The sequence below is a fragment of the Oncorhynchus tshawytscha genome, linkage group LG12 (assembly GCF_018296145.1).
Source record: "Oncorhynchus tshawytscha isolate Ot180627B linkage group LG12, Otsh_v2.0, whole genome shotgun sequence".
Taxonomy (NCBI): Eukaryota; Metazoa; Chordata; class Actinopteri; order Salmoniformes; family Salmonidae; genus Oncorhynchus; species Oncorhynchus tshawytscha.
The window spans coordinates 26,593,767-26,617,009 of NC_056440.1; the positions used below are offsets into that span (position 1 = coordinate 26,593,767).

Consider the following 23,243-nt stretch of genomic DNA (forward strand, 5'->3'; position numbering starts at 1 on the left):
TCATTTAATGTATTTTAGTGTTGCAGTAGACCTTTTAGAAAAAACATATCCTTGACTATATCCAAGTTAATGAGCAGGAAACAAATGATGCCAGTCAGCCTGCACAGCCGCCCCATCAAAAGTATTTCACACATGATAAGAGTTAGCCTGTTGTCAATTTCATCTTGTCTATCAGTTTTCAAATTGTACTTGAAGAGATGGGCGTGTTTTGTTATTGACAGATGCAGGGAAAGGAGCATCACTTTTTCAAATCCTCTTTCAGATTCATATGCAGGTAACACATGTAGATTACTATATAATATCAAAAATATAATATTCTGCAGTTTCTATGACGCTTTGTCAATTAACTTTCGAAATTCAAGAGGTGCAGCTCTATTTCCAAATGTAACTTTTCCCAAGAATATCCGTGCTGTGTCACGGCCTCACTGCAGTGCAGGGGCAGTTCCTTCTGCAGGCAGAGGAGGGTCGTTAGTGATGTGAGTCACCTGGGCTCAGGGTATTTAAACTGCTTCACTAATCACTCTTGTCTCTCTCTCTGCTCCTCCAGGTATGATCCTGTTTGTTTGTTCCTTTGTAGATTTACTTTGTTTTCACTCAGTCATATTCACACACACAGATTCATGCATCCCTGCACTTTACATACACCCTACATTATGATACTTTCACACATGACTTTTTCTTTGTTTGAAAGTTAATAATAGTTTTGGTTTACAATAAAGAACCTTTTTGATTGTTCTATGCCTGTTGTTCGTGTCCCCTCATTTTTGCCACAGGCTATGAGCCGGCCTGTGACAAGTGGGGGCTCGTCCGTAAGTTAATTGTACTTTAGTCTTACTTTAGTATTTTAGTTTACTTTAACATTTTGTCATAGTTGGTTAAGGTTTTGTCTAGATTGTCTTTGTCTTATTATTGATATGTTTGCTTATTTGCTTGTTTTGTAGTTAACTTGGGTTAGTTTAGTTCAGATTGCCAAATTTCTTTTTGAGGGGATGTTTTGGTTGGGCCAATATTGTTGAAGAGAGCGTTGAGAGCCATGTGTTCTTTTGGTTTAGTTAGCTTGGTAGTTAAATTTGGTTAGCAATTCACTCTGGGTTTTTCTGGGTTTTGTTCAGGTGGGAGTCCTCTCCTGTTCAGGCTTATCAGCGAGTGTCAATAGGAGGCTCGTGGTGTTTTTGTTGTATTCATTCTGCACGTGTACACTCACACGACAGCATTGCTCTGGCTACTAAGCAAAATCTTGTAACATAATTAACTTAATTTTAATATGCTATTCTGTCGTCAATGGCTGAATAGGCGATAGAAACTGATAATAGTGCATGTGATTTCAATGCACTGAATGATGAGGGTGAAGAGTGTGATTTGATTTGAATGGTGAAGGTGAAGACGATGATTTGAATTTAGAACAATAGTGTAATGGTGGGAATTGTGGGTGGTCTAATTATTTTATTATAGAAGGCTGGAAATTGTATATCGTTCCCCCTCATAGTCGAATCCCACACTGAGTACAACATACAATGTGTATATTTCACAATGGCAAGCCAAACCAAACGAATGGACGCACTGACAGCATTGCAAATGCTGCAGAAATTCGACAAGTTGGAGTTGGATCAGATATTGAGCTTGAAATCGATGTTGAGTCTTAATCTGATTCTTTTTACAACTCTCTTTATTGGCATTTTCTTTCAGTTACAATAAACAAATGTTTGAAATACATTACATTGCACATGTTTTTATACATTCGATATACCATGGGAATATGCTTTTTAAATGAGGTAGGAATGTATTAGCCCATACGAAAATATAAAATGCTTTACCTCTCTGGGATATGTGGGACGGTAGCGCCCCACCTCGCCAACCGCCAGTGAAAGCGCAGGGCGCCAAATTCAAAACAACAAAAATCTCATAATTAAAATTCCTCAAGCATACAAGTATTTTACACCATTTTAAAGATAACATTTTTGTTAATCCAGCCACAGTGTCTGATTTCAAAAATGCTTTACAGCGAAAGCACCACAAACAATTATGTTAGGTCACCACCAACTCACAGAAAAACAGCCATTTTTCCAGCCAAAGAGAGGAGTTGCAAAAAGCACAAATGGAGATAAAATTAATCACTAACCTTTGATGATCTTCATCTGATGACAAGTCATAGGACTTCATTTCTTCGATAAAGTGCATATTTATATCAAAAAATCTCATTTTACATTGGCGCGTTACGTTCAGTAGTTCTAAAACATGCGGTGATTGTACAGAGAGCCACATCTATTTACAGAAGTACTCATTATAAATGTTGACATGGAATTAGAGATATACTTCTCAATGTGTCATAGCACATTACATTGCACATGTTTTTATACATTCGATATACCATGGGAACGTGCTTTTTAAATTATGTGGGAATGTATTAGATTTTTGTCAGATTTCAAAAAAACTTTACGGAAAAAGCAAACCATGCAATAATCGCAGTACAGCGTTCAGCCAACAAAGCAGCCAAAAAGATATCCGCCATATTGGTTATTCAACGTTAGTTATAAATATTCACTTACCTTTTGATGATCTTCATCAGAATGCACTCCCAGGAATCCCAGTTCCACAATAAATGTTTGTTTTGTTCGATAATGTCCATAATTTATGTCCAAATAGCTTCTTTTGTTAGGGTGTTTGGTAAACAAATCCAAAAGCGCGTTCAGGTCAAGCCGAAAGTCTGATGAAAAGTTGTTTTTTTAAAACATCTTTCCATGTGTCATCAGTAAACTCATCACCAAGATCTTGTTCCCATAAAGTTTTAATAGCTGGAAATGAAGATTGTAAAGAGTACATTTGATTATGGCTATAAGAAATAATACCTTTTACTGTTGGGGATGGTGTGAAAAGTGCATCAGTGGGAGGGCCCACAGGAAGAGTGGGGAATTGAGGTCATGTCACGGACAAGCTGCACATTTGTAGATAATCTAAAGAAATGACTATTCGGAAGATGGAATTTAGCTGAGTTGTTGGAACTATGCGAACATGCTGTCAATATACAAATCATTGAATGATTTGATGCCAAGGCTGAACCACATGAAGGTCTATCTACTAGGGATGGATGGAAAATGTGATTTCTGAGCAGAGGGCCTTTTAATGAATACGTTTGCAAACCAAAGTGACATCTAAACTGGTTCCAGATCTTGAGTCGTTTTAACTAAAATGTTTTTGGTATAACTTGAAGTAGTAGAATCGATAGGGGAATGTAACAAAGCAGCCAGTGTGGATGGCGTACATGAGGAAGATTTTATCTTCAACCATGCTGGAATGAGATGTGGGGTACCTGCATGAATCCAGTACTGGATTACATTGAAGTCGGCAGCCCTATAATATAACTGGAAATTAGGTAAGGCTATACCCCCTAAGGGTTTTGGATTTTGCAGGAACACCTTGAGGATCCTTGGATTTTTTTGTGTGAAATGATCCCATTGACTTTGCAGAAAAAATATTTGGGAATTAAAATATGTATACATTGAAAAGGGTAGGATAATTTAGGAAGGGTATTCATTCTTAATCAAATTAATACAACCTGCTAATGATAGGGGGAGTAGTGACCATCGTTCAAAATCTTTCTTTACCTTACGGAGAGGAGTAAAATTTGCCCTAAAAAGGTTTTCAAATGTGTCTGTGACATGTACCCCCAAGTATGTACATTTGTTGAGAACTAGTCTGAAAGGCAATGTGTGTAATGGATATTTACAAACTGCCACATTTAGAGGGAAAAGCTCGCTCTTATTCAGATTGAATTTGTAACCAGAGACTAGGCCAAATGCATTAAGAACAGATAGCACAATGGGTAAGGATATATCAGCGTTTGAAATATGGAGAAGCAGGTCATCGGTATAAAGTGAGACCCTCTGTTCGATGTTACCTCTGAACCCTCCCGTTTTATGCGAGTTGGATCTAAATGCAATTGCAAGGGGCTCGATGAAAAAAAGCAAGGGAGACATTGGACACCCCTGGCTCTGAAGAGAGGGAAATAGGCTGAGTGGATGTTATTTGTTCTGACAGATGCAATTGAAGAAGTGTATAGTAACTTGATCCAAGCAATTCATTTTTCTATCAATTGTTGGGACAGTTAAAGTATTAAAAAATCTATCAAGAGCAGAGGGGTCAGCAGATTTTTCCGAAGTGTATAAATACCCATTGAAGCCCTTAAAACCTCTTTGGGCAAGGGGGCAGTATTTTGACGTCCGGATGAAAAGCATGCCCAAAGTAAACTGCCTGTTACTCAGGCCCAGAAGCTAGGATATGCATATAATTGGTAGATTTGGATAGAAAACACTCTCAGGTTTCTAAAACTGTTAAAAAATAATGCCTGCGAGTATAACAGAACTAATATGGCAGGCGAATCCGAGGACAAACCATCCAAAAAAAACAAATATTCAGCCTACCACTGTTTTCAATGGCTGTCATGTTTGAGGTGAAATCCTCCCAGATTGCAGTTCCTAGGGCTTCCACTAGATGTCAACAGTCTTTTTAGAAAGAGTTAAAGGCTTGTTTTTGGAAAAATTTGCTAGAACTTGTCGTTTTTGTAAGTGGCTCCCATTTTGGCTGTAGTGTTTTCATGCGCGTGGATGAGAGCCCGTTCTTTGTTGTTTATCTCCGGTAAAGACTAACGATTCTCCGTCTTAAATTTCATTGTTTATTTACGTATTAGGGTAGCTGAGGTTTGATTATAAACGTTGTTTGACTTGTTTGGGGAAGTTTATTGGTAACGTTTGGGATAAATTTTGTATGCATTTTGAAGGAGGGAAACCGGTGGATTATTTAATGAAGCGCACCAGCTAAACTGAGTTTTTGGGGTTATAAAGAAGGACTGATGTAGCTGGGAACTTTTGGAGTGCCAACAGAAGAAGATCTTCAAAGGTAAGGCTTTTATTATATTGTTATTTCTGACTTTCGTGGCGCACCTGCCTGGTTGAAAAATGTTTTTCATGCTTTTGTATGCAGGGCGATGTCCTCAGATAATCGCATGGTGCGTTTTCGCCGTAAAGCCTTTTTGAAATCAGACACTGCAGCTGGATTAACAAGATGTACCTTTATTGTGATGTATGACACTTGTATTTTTGTCATTTAAATTTAATTGTCATTATTACAAATACATTAAAATTACAAATAAAATGTAAACAAATTGGTCGATTTAATCGGCATCGGCTTTTTTTTGGGCCTCCAATAATCGGTATCAGCGTTGAAAAATCATAATCGGTCGTCCTCTAAAATATATATATATATTGGAGGACGACCGATTATGATTTAGATTATAAATGTTGTTTGACTTGTTACTATTACTAGACAATTATTACTTGGCACTATTGGTAAACTGTGCTTTCAAAGTGACAACAGGGTGTTAAATCAAATCAAAGTTTACAGTGATACTTACAGGCTCTAACCAATAGTACGAAAAAAATGTATGTGTGGGTGGGTGGGTGGGTAGATCAAGAAATTAAACAACAGTAAAAAGACATTTGAAAATAAGAGTAGCAAGGCTATATACAGACACCGGTAAGTCAGGCTTATTGAGGTAGTATGTACGTGTAGGAATGGTTAAAGTGACTGCATATATGATGAACCGAGAGTAGCAGTTGCGTAAAAAGAGGGGTTGGGGGAGGAACACAATGCAAATCGTCCAGGTAACCATTTGGTTGCCTGTTCAGGAGTCTTATGGATTAGGGGTAAAAACTGTTGAGAAGCCTTTCTGTCCTAGACTTGGCACTCTGGTACCGCTTGCCATGCGGTAGTAGAGAGAACAGTCTATGGCTGGTGTCTTTTGACAATTTTTAGGGCCTTCCTCTGACACCGCCCGGTGTAGAGGTCCTGGATGACAGGGAGGTTTGCCCCAGTGATGCTCTGGGCAATACGCACTACCCTCTGAAGTGACTTGCGGTCGGAGGCCGAGCAATTGTCGTACCAGGCAGTGATGCAACCGGTCAAGATGCTCTCGATGTTGCAGCTGTAGAACCTTTTGAGGATCTCAGGACCCATGCCAAATCTTTTTTGTTTCCTGAGGGGGAATAGGCTTTGTCGTGCCCTCTTTATGACTGTCTTGGTGTGTTTGGACCATTCTAGTTTGTTATTGATGTGGACACCAAGGATCTTGAAGCTCTCAACCTGCTCCACTACAGCTCCGTCGATGAGAATGGGGATGTGCTCGGTGCTCCTTTTCCTGTAGTCCACAATCATCTCCTTAGTCTTGGTTACGTTGAGGGACAGGTTGTTATTCTGGCACCACCGGCCAGGTCTCTGACGACCTCTCTATAGGCTGTCTCGTTTTGTCAGTGATCAGGCCTACCTCTATCATCTGCAAACTTAATGATGGTGTTGGAGTTGTGCCTGGCCATGCAGTCATGGGTGAACAGGGAGTACAGGAGGGGACTGAGCACGCACCCCTGGGGAGCTCCAGTGCTGAGGATCAGCTTGGCAGATGTGTTGCTACCTACCCTCACCACCTGGGGGCGGCCCATCAGGATGTCCAGGATTCAGTTGCAGAGGGAGGTGTTTAGTCCCAGGTTCCTTAGCTTAGTGATGAGCTTTGAGGGTACTATGGTGTTGAACGCTGAGCTGTAGTCAATGAATAGCATTCTCACATAGGTGTTCCTTTTGTCCAGGTGGGAAAGGGCAGTGTGGAGTGCAATAGAGATTGCATCATCTATGGATCTGTTTGTGTGGTATGCAAATTGAAGTGGGTCTAGGATTTCTGGGATAATGGTGTTGATGTGAGCCATTACCAGCCTTTCAAAACACTTCATGGCTACGGACGTGAGTGCTACGGGTCTGTAGTCATTTAGGCAGGTTGCCTTTATGTTCTTGGGCACAGGGACTATGGTGGTCTGTTTGAAACATGTTGGTATTACAGACTCAATCAGGGACATGTTGAAAATGTCAGTGAAGACACATGCCAGTTGGTCAGCACATGCCCGGAGCACACGTCCTGGTAATCCATCTGGCCCCGCAGCCTTGTGTATGTTGACCTGTTTTAAGGTCTTACTCACGTCGGCTACAGAGAGCATGATCACACAGTCGTCCGGAACAGCTGATGCTCTCGTGCATGCCTCAGTGTTCCTTGCCTTGAAGCGATTTAGCTCGTCTGGTAGGCTCGTGTCACTGGGCAGCTCGCGGCTGTGCTTCCCTTTGTAGTCTGTAATAGTTTGTAAGCCCTACAAATATCGTGAAAAAATACCACCTAATAGAATAATTTGTTAGGAGACCTAAAACGTCTCCTCCGGCGCCATCTCTAACATTGGAAGCATGACCGCTTATGGCCGCAACAAAACAAAGGGGATCCTGTTCCACAATCCTACACAGAAAACAATGACAAAATAATTATATGAAGAGGCTTACTTTTCCAGACAATAATTATGAAAATGTACATAATGCTAAAAATAAATATATACACTACCATTCAAAAGTTTGGGGTCACTTAGAAATGTCCTTGTTTTAAAGAAAAGCAAACATTTTTGTCCATTAAAATAACATAAAATTGATCAGAAATACAGTGCAGGCATTGTTAATGTTGTAAATGACAATTGTAGCTGGAAACGGCTGATTTTTTATGGAATATCTGCATAAGGTTACAGAGGCTCATTATCAGTAACCATCTCTCCTTTGTTCCAATGGCACATTGTTAGCTAAATCCTTAAAGTTTATCATTTTAAAACGCTAATTGATCATTAGAAAACCTTTTTGCAATTATGTTAGCCCAGCTGAAAACTGTTGTTCTGATTTAAAGAAGCAATACAACTGGCCTTCTTTAGACTAGTTGAGTATCTGGAGCATCAGCATTTGTGGGTTCGATTATAGGCTCAAAATGTACAGAAACAAATAACTTTCTTCTGAAACTCCTCAGTCTCTTCTTCTTGTTCTGAGAAATGAAGGCTATTCCATGTGAGAAATTGCCAAGAAACTGAAGATCTCGTACAACGCTGTGTACTACTCCCTTCACAGAACAGCGCAAACTGGTAGTAACTAGAATAGAAAGAGTGGGAGGCCCAGTTGCACAACTGAGCAAGAGGACAAGTACATTTTTGTCTCGTGTAAGAAACAGATGCCTCGCAAGTCCTCAACTGGCAGCTTCATTAAATAATACTCACAAGACACCAGTCTCAACCTCAACAGTGAAGAGGCAACTCTGGGATGCTGGCCTTCTAGGCAAAGTTGCAAAGAAAAAGTCATATCTCAGACTGGCCAATACAATTTAAGATTAAGATGGGAAAAAGAACACAGACACTGGACAGAGGACCTCTGCCTAGAAGGCCAGCATCCCGGAGTCGCCTCTTCACTGTTGACATTGAGACTGGTGTTTTACAGGTACTTTTTCCTATTTTGTTGCCTTACAACCTGGAATTTAAAATAGATTTTTTGGTGGTTTGTATAATTTAATTTACACAACATGCCTTCCACTTTGAAGATGCAAAATAATTTATTTTGTGAAACAAACAAGAGATAAGACAAAAAACTACTTGAACGTGCATAACTATTCACCCCCCCCCTTCAAAGTCAGTACTTTGTAGAGCCACCTTTTGCAGCAATTACAGCTGCAAGTCTCTTGGGGTATGAGCTTGGCACATCTAGCCACTGGGATCTTTGCCCAAGGCAAAACTGCTCCAGCTCCTTTAAGTTAGATGGGTTCTGCTGGCGTACAGCAATATTTGTCATACCATAGATTCTCAATTGGATTGAGGTCTGGGCGTTGACTAGGCCATTCCAAGACATTTAAATGTTCCCCTAAAACCACTCGAGTGCTGTTTTAGCAGTATGCTTAGGGTCATTGTCTTGCTGGAAGGTGTACCTTCGTCCCAGTCTCAAATCTCTGGAAGACTGAAACAGGTTTCCCTCAAGAATTTCCCTGTATTTAGCTCCATCCTTCAATTCTGACCAGTTTCCCAGTCCCTGCTGAGGAAAAACAGCAGGGACTGCTGATGTTCTCGGGGTGATGTGAGTTGTTGGGTTTGCGCCAGACATAGCTTCTTCCTTGATGGCCAAAAAGATACATTTTAGTCTCATCTGAACAGAGTAACTTCTTCCATATGTTTAGGGAGTCTTCCACATGCCCTTTGGCAAACGCCAAACGTGTTTGCTTATTTTTTTTTCTGGCCACTTTTCCGTAAAGCCTAGCTCTGTGGCGTGTACGGCTTAAAGTGGTAATATGGACAGATACTCCAATTTCCGCTGTGGAGCTTTGCAGCTCCTTCAGGGTTATCTTTGGTCTCTTTGTTGCCCCTCTGATTAATGCCCTCTTTGCCTGGTCCGTGAGTTTTGGTGGGCGGCCCTCTCTTGGCAGGTTTGTTGTGGTCCCATATTCTTTCCATATGAAAAAAAAATGGATTTAATGGTGCTCCGTTGGATGTTCAAAGTTTCGCTCAAATTTTTTTATAACCCATCCCTGATCTGTACTTCTCCACAACTTTGTCCCTGACCTGTTTGGAAAGCTCCTCGGTCTTCGTGGTGCCCATTGCTTAGTGGTGTTGCAGACTCTGGGGCCTTTCAGAACAGGTGTGTGTGTGTGTGTGTGTGTGTGTGTGTGTGTGTATGTATACACTGCTCAAAAAATAAAGGGAACACTAAAATAACACATCCTAATCTGAATGAATTAAATATTCTTATTAAATACTTTTTTCTTTACATAGTTGAATGTGCTGACAACAAAATCACACACAAATTATCAATGGAAAGCAAATTTATCAACCTATGGAGGTCTGGATTTGGAGTCACACTCAAAATTAAAGTGGAAAACCACACTACAGGCTGATCCAACTTTGATGTAATGTCCTTAAAACAAGTCAAAATGAGGCTCAGTAGTGTGTGTGGCCTCCACGTGCCTGTATGACCTCTCTACAACGCCTGGGCAAGCTCCTGATGAAGTGGCGGATGGTCTCCTGAGGGATCTCCTCCCAGACCTGGACTAAAGCATCCGCCAACTCCTGGACAGTCTGTGGTGCAACGTGGCATTGGTGGATGGAACGAGACATGATGTCCCAGATGTGCTCAATTGGATTCAGGTCTGGGGAAAGGGTGGGCCAGTCCATAGCATCAATGCCTTCCTCTTGCAGGAACTGCTGACACACTCCAGCCACATGAGGTCTAGCATTGTCTTGCATTAGGAGGAACCCAGGGCCAACCGCAGCAGCATATGGTCTCACATGGGGTCTGAGGATCTCATCTCGGTACCTAATGGCAGTCAGGCTACCTCTGGCGAGCACATGGAGGGCTGTGCGGCCCCCCAAAGAAATGCCACCCCACACCATGACTGACCCACCGCCAAACCGGTCATGCTGGAGGATGTTGCAGGCAGCAGAACGTTCTCCACGGCGTCTCCAGACTCCGTCACGTGCTCAGTGTGAACCTGCTTTCATCTGTGAAGAGCACAGGGCGCCAGTGGCGAATTTGCCAATCTTGGTGTTCTCTGGCAAATGCCAAACGTCCTGCATGGTGTTGGGCTGTAAGCACAACCCCCACCTGTGGACGTCGGGCCCTCATACCACCCTCATGGAGTCTGTTTCTGACTGTTTGAGCAGACACATGCACATTTGTGGCCTGCTGGAGGTCATTTTGCAGGGCTCTGGCAGTGCTCCTCCATGCACAAAGGCGGAGGTAGCGGTCCTGCTGCTGGGTTGTTGCCCTCCTACGGCCTCCTCCACGTCTCCTGATGTACTGGCCTGTCTCCTGGTAGCGCCTCCATGCTCTGGACACTATGCTGACAGACACAGCAAACCTTCTTGCCACAGCTCACATTGATGTCCCATCCTGGATGAGCTGCTTTACATGAGCCACTTGTGTGGGTTGTAGACTCCGTCTCATGCTACCACCAGAGTGAAAGCACCGCCAGCTTTCAAAAGTGACCAAAACATCAGCCAGGAAGCATAGGAACTGAGAAGTGGTCTGTGGTCACCACCTGCAGAACCACTCCTTTATTGGGGGTGTCTTGCTAATTGCCTATAATTTCCACCTGTTGTCTATTCCATTTGCACAACAGCATGTGAAATTTATTGTCAATCGGTGTTGCTTCCTAAGTGGACAGTTTGATTTCACAGAAGTGTGATTGACTTGGAGTTACATTGTGTTTAAGTGTTCCCTTTATTTTTTTGAGCAGTGTATATACTGAGATCATGTGACACTTAGATTGCACACAGGTGGACTTTATTTAACTAATTATGTGACTTCTCAAGGTAATTGGTTGCACCAGATCTTATTTAGGGGCTTCATAGCAAAGAGGGGGAATACATATGCACGCACTACATTTCCGTTTTTAAATTCTTTTTCTAACAAGTTATTTTTTTCACTTCACCAATTTGGACTATTTTGTGTATATCCTTTACATGAAATCCGAATAAAAATCCATATAAATTGCAGGTTGTAATGCAACAAAATAGGAAAAACGCCAAGGGGGATGAATACTTTTTCAAGGCAATGTAGGTCTCTTTTGAGTCCATCCAAAGCGTCTGTGAACTTCCTCAAACTCCAACCTTATGCATTAACTAGCCAGCCCTGAGAAGAGGCTTTTCTTCCATTGTGCTGGTGGGTGCAGAAAGCCCTGGGTCCATGAATAACCCGCGTAGCGACTCCCCCTCTGGAGAGTCTCTGTGTGGAGAGTCCCCTTCAGAGTAATCCATTACACCATGCAAACACCTGGTGATTCAGAGGATAAGATTACTGGCAGGCTGTGCTTGGTTCAGACCGGTCCAAGTGATCTATCTGGCTGCAAGAGTAATTCTGTTAATGCCCAGTCACATGGACTAGGCCTCCCTCTGCTACCAAAGCTGACCTCACTAGGTTAATCCACTGTTCCTGGCAATATTGATCACATATAGTTTTGAAGGAGTTTTCCACCTAGAGATCAGTTGACTTGCTAGTAGCCTGTTGTTTAGGTATCACAGAGCTCTTTCTGTTGACAAGGAGATGGTGTTATCTGTGTCCTAGACAAAGGCAGGAGTTCTATGTCAGCAAATCCTCTCAAATTAGTTGAATGACGTGTGTGTTAGAGAAAATAGGAGTGACTTGACATAAATCTGAAGACTATTATTTATCTAATTACCTAACTGTTTAATTGTTACCCAATTTAAATTAATCGTATAAGAATTAAATCATTATGATCTGGGGCACCACAAGCTGTTCTTTTAAAGAGTTAAACTCAAAGGTCTACCTTTTCACATCTATAAACAGTTAACTTATTAATCATAAACTTGTATCTTATCTTTCTGAACAGTCAACCTCATTGCATCTGCAAAAACTTGAGCCTTCAACACCACACATTGGTTTAATTATTTATTTTCTAGCTAATCAAATGCTAACACAGAATAAACATACACACTTAATACGTTAACAGGTCCCTAGCGGAATGACACAACATGCCTGCTTGTTACAAAAGAGATGGCGGGGTGGCAGAGAGGGACAGAGACATTTAACATTGGTACATTTAGAAACTACTTTCACTTACAGTAATCATATACAGTGGGGAGAACAAGTATTTGATACACTGCTGATTTTGCAGGTTTTCCTACTTACAAAGCATGTAGAGGTCTGTAATTTTTATCATAGGTACACTTCAACTGTGAGAGACGGAATCTAAAACAAAAATCCAGAAAATCACAAAATCCATATAGACCTTCTCCAGATCATTCAGGTTTCGGGGCTGTAGCTGGGCAATACAGACTTTCAGCTCCCTCCAAACATTCTATTGGGTTCAGGTCTGGAGACTGGCTAGGCCACTCCAGGACCTTGAGATGCTTCTTACGGAGCCACCCCTTAGTTGCCCTGGCTGTGTGTTTCGGGTCGTTGTCATGCTGGAAGACCCAGCCACGACCCATCTTCAATGCTCTTACTGAGGGAAGGCGGTTGTTGGCCAAGATCTCGCGATACATGGCCCCATCCATCCTCTCCTCTACGGTGCAGTCGTCCTGGCCCCTTTGCAGAAAAGCATCCCCAAAGAATGTTTTAATCCATGACGGCGTAGGGTGTGTAGTGTGTTACTAATGGTTTTCTTTGAGACTGTGGTCCCAGCTCTCTTCAGGTCATTGACCAGGTCCTGCTGTGTAGTTCTGGGCTGATCCCTTACCTTCCTCATGATCATTGATGCCCCACAAGGTGAGATCTTGCATGGAGCCCCAGACTGAGGGTAATTGACCGTCATCTTGAACTTCTTCCATTTTCTAATAATTGCGCCAACAGTTGTTGCCTTCTCACCAAGCTGCTTGCCTATTGTCCTGTAACCCATCCCAGCCTTGTGCAGGTCTACAATTCTATCCCTGATGTCCTTACACAGCTTTCTGGTCTTGGCCATTGTGGAGAGGTTGGAGTCTGTTTGATTGAGTGTGTGGACAGTTGTCTTTTATACAGGTAACGAGTTCAAACAGGTGCAGTTAATACAGGTAATGAGTGGAGAACAGGAGGGCTTCTTAAAGAGGTCTGTGAGAGCTGGAATTCTTACTGGTTGGTAGGTGATCAAATAATTATTTCATGCAATAAAATGCTAATTAATTACTTAAAAAATCATACAATGTGATTTTCTGGATTTTTGTTTTAGATTACGTCTCTCACAGACCTGTTAGTGTACCTATGATAAATTACAGACCTCTACATGCTTTGTAAGTAGGAAAACCTGCAAAATCGGCAGTGTATCAAATACTTGTTCTCCCCACTGTACTTTGCACACGAACCGCCTCCATCTGAGTAAGAAATCATGAATGTATTTACGTGAAATTTCTGGGGTGGCAGTGTATCTCTCTCGGAACGAGGCTGCCTTGGAAAGGGGGTTGGGCCTTTTCGCGGCACGCTTATAAGGCTCTGATTGTCCAAATGGGTTCTTTGAAGATATGCTAGTTAGTCGTGTCGATGGTTCCCAGTGGGGTCATGAGACTATTGTAATAAGATGGTTTGAACAGAGTAGTAGAATGGTCTCACTTAAATTCGCTTTTCAAGATTCTTTACCGGGGACAGCTAATCAGCCGTACCAGTGATTGTCTTAGAGGTGAGTTTATCGTCTCTACCTCGTGTTGAGATTCAACGTTCAGACCACTTTAAACGTGCAGTTGCAGCTTAACGCTTTGCTGGTCTAGAATGTTAATTTCTTAACCAAACATTTTATACAGTTTATTCGAAAGGGGTGGTTCCGTCAGGCTGACACGCTCTCTGACTGCACTCAGGGGCGTGACTTGTCACTTGTACAAAGTTATGTAAAACATTTCTTAGTTCTTCAAATCACATCCCTCTCTTAACAAAAACACTCAATTTTTCATATTAAATGTACATCACATAGGATGGAAACTTTGTACATGTAGTGGGTATACTTTTTATAAGTTACAGTATTTCCTTTATAGCATTTTTAATCACAAAATAACAAACAATTTAACATTAGTGTTCTCTAGATCGCCTCTGACCATTCCCCACGTTCTATGTCAGGAATATTGTGCCAGTATTCGCTTTTGAACGTGTTAGAGTTTCGGCGGGAAAAAGGATCTTGAAGCAAAGGACATTCCTTTGGTGAATAATGGAGAGGGAGACCTGAATCTTCTCCACTTGATTTACAACAGGACGTGAGCTGTTAATCCCCACTAGTCACTTTCTCCTCCCTTCTGTTGGTGAGTGGGGGTCTGAGTGAAGTTATTCATTGCAAACCTGATCTATTTGGATTCACGTGGACAGTCATGACTTGAGTCTACCTCACACAATAACATGGACCTAATACCTACTCAACTCTTTCTAATGTTCTCCCTTCCTAACCTGCCCCAGACACACACATTACCATATGTGCCATGAGTGTGGAGTGACTGACAGTAACACTGGTCTGTGTGGGACAGATGGAAGTGGAAGTGAGTGACAGGCAGCAGTGGCCAGTCTTAAAGGAGAGAGATGGGCTGGTCCCTCCCCTGAGGTTAATGAGATTTGGGCAGAGCTATGTGCCAGGCTCACTGCCCTCCCTGTCCCTGCTTGGCCCATGTGAGGAGCTCCCTGGCAGCGCTGCCTGGGAGTCAGTTGACTTGTTGGGTGGCATGCAGCCTCTGACCCCTGCTAGCTAAGGAGATCAAGACATCCATTCTGAATTGTTGGCCGAAGTCCCTCTGTTTCCTTTTGTCTTTTGCAATTGAACAAGTAGCTTTGCTGGTCCCAGAGAAGGGAAGAAAGAAAGCCATTCTCTGATGTCTTGGAGAGCAGTTTTCTGTTGGACAGCAGTATAAGATCCTGATTAGGACCTTATTTTCCCCTGCTGAAGTGGAAACCTGTTGTTGCTCTGCAGCTGAGAACTAGGACATACACATTGTTTGGTTGACTTCTTACAATTGATTCAGGATGGAAAATGATTTCATGCTGGGGAAGAACTCATGCTGAGAAAAGAAGGTCCAGCATCTGAAATCCTCTGGATTCGTAACACTTTCGGCTATACAGTGTCTGTGAGTTTGTGTGTGAGAGAGGGGGAGGAGGTTGAATTGTGTGTGAGTCCCTGGGGGAGGGGAGGTAGGACACAGCCCTCTGCCTCAAGCTGTGGTTGGACACTGCGCTGCAGCAAGTCCTCTCAGGCAGGAGCACTCGGACTACTTCTTCTTCACTGCTTTACTCAAACAGAGGGACTGGGGGAAAAGTAGGCTATAGATAAATGGAGAGGGAAGGAGGTGTGCCACTACAGCGCAGCAGAAGGCAGCCACCTACCTACATCACACAGATAAGACCGGGCTAAGTAACTGTCAGTCTGTCACCCAGGGATTGGGTCAGGACCTGAAGATCTCTCTCTTTACATTTCTTTACTCCGACTCTTGGATCCAAAGAAGAGGGCTGTAGACGGGTCAGGGAAGAGGCTAGATTTCTCTCCGGCTGGTCAACAGAATGCATCTGGTGTTGGAGTCCTCTCAGGAGGCTGCACTGGAGATGCTGCCCTATTTTGTGGAGAACGCTGTGCTGACCCAGACCGAGATATGCCGCATGTGAGTTTAGTAGAGTGCTGCAAAGTTCTCTCATAGGTAAATGGAGTGTGTGATCTACAAGAATAGAAATGCTGTTAGATTTCTTAATTTAGCATATGTGGTTCTTAGACAGTAGTGCGCCCAGTGCTGCTCAGTTGTGTAGAATGGGAGGATGTGTGTGACAGATAATACTCAGTGGTGTACAAATGCAATAGGAGGGCTACTGGAATGTTATTGTGTACTATGTCCTTTTTGGAACAATACCTGCAAACTTTGTCTGTGTAAAATGTCCTAGCCTAGCTACTGGCTTGACATTTCCATAGCTCAACAGAAGAGTAATCATGTGTCCGATCCAGTGTTCATTTCGTTAACAGAAATTGAGTAAAATATTCATCAAACACCTATTTTTCAGTGGCAATTGACGAGACTGTAACTGACTAAATTGTCCTAGAAAAAAAACGAACTAAACCAAAGTGCTATTTCATTTCAATTAACTAAAATGAGTCAAAATGATCTCTGTGGCTTAAATCTGACTAAGTGGACTGGACAAGAATTTTTGGAGAGATTGAGAGTTTTTCAGTGAGGAGCACAATTAATATTAGCAGCACAGATGCGCAGCGCAGTTCCGTTCAGCAGTGGGAAGGATGTGTCACACCCGGAAAACACAGCCTACATCAACTGGTGAGCTGTAGGGAGCAAGCAATGAGTGTAGGTAGACAGACCGGTTCTGCTCCGGCTCCGATTATACACACCGTGCAGATGACACTCTTGCATCACTTTAGCTAATCAGACACCACCAACCTTCTAGTACATACACAAGCTGCTTTACGAAGTAAAAAACGGCATTAAGTTTAATAGTAAAAGTCTTGCTGTTTTTTTCTCTACCCTGAGTAGGCTATAGAAAAGTAATCTCTTTGAATTTCTAGTCTCGATCAACCCTCCTACTTTTTCCACTGCATTTGTTATACAGGTCCTGTAGATACATTTCCATCTTTTCCTCAGAAAAAAAACAGTTTGATTCTAGCCTGTAGGCTACCGTTAAAAAGACATGACCCATACCGGTGCTACGTTATTTATTTCTATTGTACAATGGCGCGGTGCATTTTACATTCATAAAGCATATCGCGGGCCGTTCTAAAACAAGGCTACTCGTGGACTGGACCGTTAATCATTTGTTTAGGCTACACCTTTTTCAGTCATGTTGCATCATTTGCTAGCTATAGCTTTACAACTTGAGGCACATTCAACACAACGCAATGTTTTGGAACGTTCAGATAGAAATATGCAATGTAGAACAAACATTCCTCTTACATGTTGAATAAGGAATAAAGTCTGCCCTATTCATGGAATTTCTATCTGCAATGTTTGAGAATTTTTCATCTCAATGTGGCCATGGTAACATTACCAGTAGCCTATATGCAAACATTTGGTGGCACAGAAAGAGGGGAAAAGGGATAGAAGACAATTTATTGACTAAATTCCTCTTGCCACTACGCTTTATCTGACTGGGTAAATAACTTCTTTTTTTTCTTTCTTTAAAAAAAAGTTGATGTGAACCCAGTGACTTAGACTTGAACACATGGACCAGGACTCGAGCACTGGGACTCAGACTTAAGCCATAGGGACTTGTGACTTGACCATTGGTAACTTGGACTTGAGCACAGGAGACTTGGGACTCGAGGTTTAGTGACTCGACTACATCATTGTGCAAAACAGTCATAAGCCCCCATTCTACTTTTGGACATCAATGTGGCTCTGGCGTCTGTGGAACGTTCATACCAGTGGCAATGACTTGACTGTGTGATGGAGGTGTGCAACCCATACTACTTTGCCAATAGCCTACTTTGTGGCACCATCTTGTGATTGTTCTCTCGCTCTCTCTGCTCTTGTTTGTCTTGTATGTAATGTGCTGTATCTATCTGTATGCTGAATTTGGAATTTACATGTTTTATTTAACTAGGCAGATAATTCTTATAAAATAATAATATTACATTATATCTTTCATATTTCTGCTGTTGTGAAGAGAATAGGATGTTATGCAGAAAAATGTTGGTAGGACAAGGCTATGTATGTTTTGTGCACATGGAAGATTTTATGTTTATAAGTTAATGAGGCAATACAAATGTGAATTGACTAAAATGAAAGGGCTTTTAGTTGACTAAAATGTCCCACTGTTTTAGTAATTTTGACAATAACTAGACAATCATTATTCAAATGACAAAAATGTGACTAAATGTGAGAGCACTCAAAAAAAAATAGTAGCCTAAATTAACACGGGTCCGATCCAGTTCATGCACATTACAAGCCTGATACTAATAGTAGTCATACATTTGAGATTGTATGAATTCTGCTCATTCAGAATCAAGAGCCTGTCTTTCCTATCCTAGAAGAATAGGTACTCCAAGGGATCATTGAGGCTATTTGGCAAGTCTCTTTGTCACTGTCTTTGTTTGCTGTGATAACAGATATATTTTTAGCCCTGGTTTTAGTGGAGAAGCTGATAGCAGGGTGCCGGAGACTCGGAGACACCAGGGCAGAGGCTAGTTAATTAGACTGTCTGAGTGTGGTTTATGGTGGTGGACGTAGGGCTGGTAATTTACATGACAGGAGAGAAAGATTCACGCTCAACACATCCTCCGGTTTCTCACTGTGGTTTCTCACTGTGTTTTATGCGTGCAGCCTATTTCAATTGATCATACAGTAGTGTACAGCATTTGGAAAGTATTCAGACCCCTTTTCCCACATTTTGTTACGTTACAGCCTTATTCTAAAATGGATCAAATGAACATGTTTTCCTAATCAATCTACACACAATACCCCATAATGACAAAGCGAAAACAGGTTTCTAGACTTTATTTTGAAAATGTATTAAAAATAAAAACCAAAACCTTATTTACATCATTATTCAGACTATTTGGTATTTTATTAGGATCCCCATTAGCTGTTGCAAAAGCAGCAGCTACTCTTCCTGGGGTCCACACCAAACATGAAACATAATACAGAACATCAATAGACAAGAACAGCTCAAGGACAGAACTACATACACTTTGCTATGAGACTCTAAATTGAGCTTAGGTGCATCCTGTTTCCATTGATCATCCTTGAAGTTTCAACAACTTGGAGTCCACCTGTGGTAAATTCAATTGATTGGACATGATTTGGAAAGGCACACACTTGTCTATATAAGGTCCCACAGTTGACAGTGCATGTCAGAGCAAAAACCAAGCCATGAGGCCGAAGGAATTGTCCGTAGGGCTCCGAGACAGGATTGTGTCGAGGCACAGATCTGAATAAGGGTACCAAAACATTTCTGCAGCGTTGAAGGTCCACAAGAACCAAGTGAAACACAATCTTAAATGGAAGATGGTGAGAGAGGTGACCAAGAACCCGATGGTCACTAATAGAGTAGCTCTAGAGTTCCTCTGTGGGGATGGGAGAACCTTCCAGAAGGATAACAATCTCTGCAGCACCACCAATCAGGCCTTTATGGTAGAGTGGACAGACGGAAGCCACTTCTCAGTAAAAGGCACATGACAACCCGCTTGGAGTATGCCAAAAGTCACCTAAAGGACTCGGACCATGAGAAACAAGATTATCTGGTCTGATGAAACCAAGATTGAACTCTTTGGTCTGAATGCCAAGCATCATGACTGAATGAAACCTGGCACCATCCCTACAGTGTAGCAAGGTGATGACAGAATCATGCTGTGGGGATGTTTTTCAGCAGCATGGACTGGGAGTCTAGTCAGGATCAAGGGAAAGATGAACGGTGCAAAGTACTGAGAGATCCTTGATGAAAACCTGCCCCATAGCACTCAGGACCTCAGACTGGATTCACCTTCCAACTGGACAACAACCCTAAGCACACAGCCAAGACAATGCAGGAGTGGCTTCAAGACAAGTCTCTGAATGTCATTGAGTTGCCCAGCCAGAGCCCTGACTTGAACCAGATTGAACATCTCTGGAGAGACATGAAAAAACCTGTGCAGTGACGCTCCTCATCCGACCTGACAGAGCTTGAGAGGATCTGCAGAGAACAATGGGAGAAATTCCCCAAATACAGGTGTGCCAAGCTTGTAGCGTCATACCCAAGAAGACTCGAGGCTGTACTTGCTGCCAAAGGTACGTCAACAAAGTTCTGAGTAAAGGGTCTGAATACTTATGTAAATGTTTATTTCAGTTTTTATATTGAGTACATTTGCAAATAATTCTTAACCTGTTTTTGCTTTGTCATTATGGGGTATTGTGTGCAGATTGAGGGAAAAAAACAATTGAATCCATTTTAGAATAAGGCTATAACGTAACTAAATGTGGGAAAAGTCCAGGGGTCTGAATACTTTACGACTGCACTGTACTGTTACTTATGTCCTCTGATGGCTAACCTCTGCCAAAATAAGATGAGTCAAAGTGATTAAATAGAAGTTCTTAGTCTCACTAAAATCAGCCATATAGTCATTTCAAAACGAGACCATTTTCTTTTAAGCAGAGTCAGTTATACCATAAGGACCCCTTACTCATGTCCTCATTACATCTCGTGCAAGACCACTCACGTTCAGTAAAGTTATTTACTTTTGATAGATCTAAACAAACTATTGGAATCACCCTGATCACAACCATAAACTATCAACTCCACCTGCTTTCTAGATTAAGATAGCTGATTTTGCTTTGTCATTATGGGGTAGTGTGTGTAGATTGAGTCATTTTTTTCTTCATTTTAGAATAAGGCTGTATGTAACGTAACAAAATGTGGAAAAAGTCAAGGGGTCTCGATACTTTCCGAATGCAATGAATGTGTACTATCTAATAGAGAATAGGAGAATTACTTTAATTTAGTTTTTTAGTAAGAGCGAAATACTGTAGTTTTACAATGCTATAGGGTTAATAGAATGATATCCTGCCGAGATATCACAGGTTATGCTGAAGAAGGCTCCAAGTGATAGGCTAGATGGTTGAGGTATAAAAGTGTTTGAGGATTCTCTAGCACATACAGAGAATCCTAAAGTTTGAAGGAGGTGCTCCATCTCCTATAGATTTAGCTAGCTGCAGCTCTACCTCATATTCATCATTCCCTGACAGGAGTGCCTCCACAGCCTAATAAATCTCAAAACAGGATCATTTCAGCAAGCCATGACACCCACCATCTCAGATATATTTTCTGTAGTTAGAAACGGATAAGATTAGAATTCCTGCAACATTATTTTGTTGAAATATAGTTTGATCTCTGAGAAACTAAGCTAATTTATTGCATCCAAATTGTCAATTTTAATTGATCAAATTAATATAATATTCAATAAATGTAGTTCCTAACATCCTATTTGGACCAAACTTTTTTTAGAACAATGAGTAAGACATGAGGAATCCAAAGAAATGGCCAAAAGCCACACACGGACCCCCCCATACCCCCACGCTAATCCTACCACAAGAACAAGTATATAGTTTCAGTTTTCCATGTCTAATAAGTAGTATGGAGCTGCAACTCTGAGTTTTGTTTCTTCATCCTATGTAATGTATTCCCAGTGATTTTTCTTTTCTCATTTTTTCTTTTTTTTCTTCCCCATTAGGATGGGACATAAACCTATCAATGTCTGACTAATTTCTCTGAACAGGGGGGGAAAAAACACTCCCAAATTCACTGGGAATACATTACATAGGATGAAGAAATTATACTCTGAGCCGCAGCTGCTCCGTACTACTTGTCAGACATAAAGAACTGATACTATATACTCGTTGTTAGGGTGGAATTGGCATGGGGTGTGGGTGATTCGTGACCATGTGTTGGAATCGTCATGTCTAACTCATTGTTAGATAAAGGTTTGGTCCAAATCGTATGTTAGGTACTATATTTATTTAATATTATATGAATCCTATAATTTAAAATGGCCTATATGGGTGCAATCAATTACATTTAAGTCCTCAGAGATCTAATATATTTCAACAAAATGTTGCAGGAATGCTATCTGTTTCTAACAACCGAAACGATTTCAGAACAATCTGTGATGATGGGTGTCAACCCTCTTTCTTGTGCATTTTGAGGTGGAACGACCCAAATTGTTAGGAGAGAAGCCAAAGTGAAACAAAAGCGCTTGTGATCAGCGGCTGGCCACTCCTATGTGCCCGTCACTGTGGAACGCTGTCTCTGTGGTGGGGTTGGGTGGCACAAAGCAGAGCCTGTTTCGGCCTTATCATATGCTTGGGCAAGGTCTCCTCCTCCTCCTCCTAGCCTGGAAACAGGAAGTCCAGTCAATCAGGGAGGGGGGTGGTGGAATGACTCTGGGATGGTTCTTGACCCTTACTGGGCTGAAATATGTGATCTCTGAATGTTTAGTTTTAAGTCAGACTTTTGCCATCGGTTGCTCGGAGGATGTTATTGTCTTACCTGAAATACTGATATATCGTTAGACATTTAACATGCGCCTATTCCATAGGCTCTGGTGTTGTCTAGTTTTCCTGTTTGTTTTTGTTCCTGTCAGTCTCATCACGCCTGTACTTTCCAATGACGTGCCTGTTTGCTAGACTGCACATTCAGGGTACATTGGGAATATGTTCCACCCTTCTGTCAGGTGGATTTACGAGCCTGGAGAGAGACTTATTCTGTAAGCACAGTGAAAGAGAATAATTGGCACAAGCATAGAAAACAACTTCAGCCCTCACTTTGTTTTCCACCACCACCTTGCCATATTAGTTATGTCACCTGCAGAATGCACAGGAACTCAATGAGAGAGTGGACATAATATCCTAGACAGGTGAGACTTGTAAATGCCGTGTAGCTCAGAGGAATGCATTACAAACTACTGCAGCTAATTATTCAGTCTGTTTTGCATTTGTCTGGGCCGGCAGAGACCTGACAGATCCCATCAGGATGCAGCAGCTTATGCAGACCAGGGGAAAAGGCCAGATAAGCATTCAGGATCAAAGCTTGATTCGTAGCTGCTGTAAGTTGAGGCTCCGGCTTCCTCTTAAAACCTCTTTGGGATCGGTGTCCCGCGACAATATCCGGTGAAATTGCAGAGCACAAAATTCAAAATACAAAAATCGTAACATTAAACATTAAAAATATATTTTTTTTACATCGTTTAAAAGCTTCACTTCTTGTTAATCCAACTGCGTTGTCAGATTTCCAAAAAGGCTTTACAGCAAAAGCATACCATGCGATTTTCTGAGGACAGCACCCCAAATCAAAATACTTTTCCAAACCAGCACAGGCGTCACAAAATCCCAAATAGCGATGAAATAAATCACTTCCCTTTTGAAGATCTTCCTCTGTTTGCAATCCCAAGGGTCCCAGCTACACAATGAATGGTGGTTTTGTTTGATAAAGTCCCTCTTTAT

The 23,243-nt window shown here is 41.8% G+C and overlaps 1 protein-coding gene across 3 annotated transcripts in view; it reads left to right on the plus strand.

The window, feature by feature from the left end:
• ssh1a (slingshot protein phosphatase 1a) overlaps positions 1-23,243 on the plus strand; it is a 68,264-nt gene that overhangs the window by 28,524 nt on the left and 16,497 nt on the right. Inside the window, exon 1 of one of the 3 annotated variants that reach the window (XM_024438622.2) lies at positions 15,473-15,935. The exons of the other annotated variants lie outside the window; for them this stretch is intronic. Within the exon in view, the coding sequence (XP_024294390.1) occupies positions 15,838-15,935 (98 nt within the window). The 5' untranslated portion in view covers positions 15,473-15,837. Of the gene's footprint in view, positions 1-15,472; positions 15,936-23,243 lie in introns of those variants that run through there. 3 annotated transcript variants of the gene reach the window in all.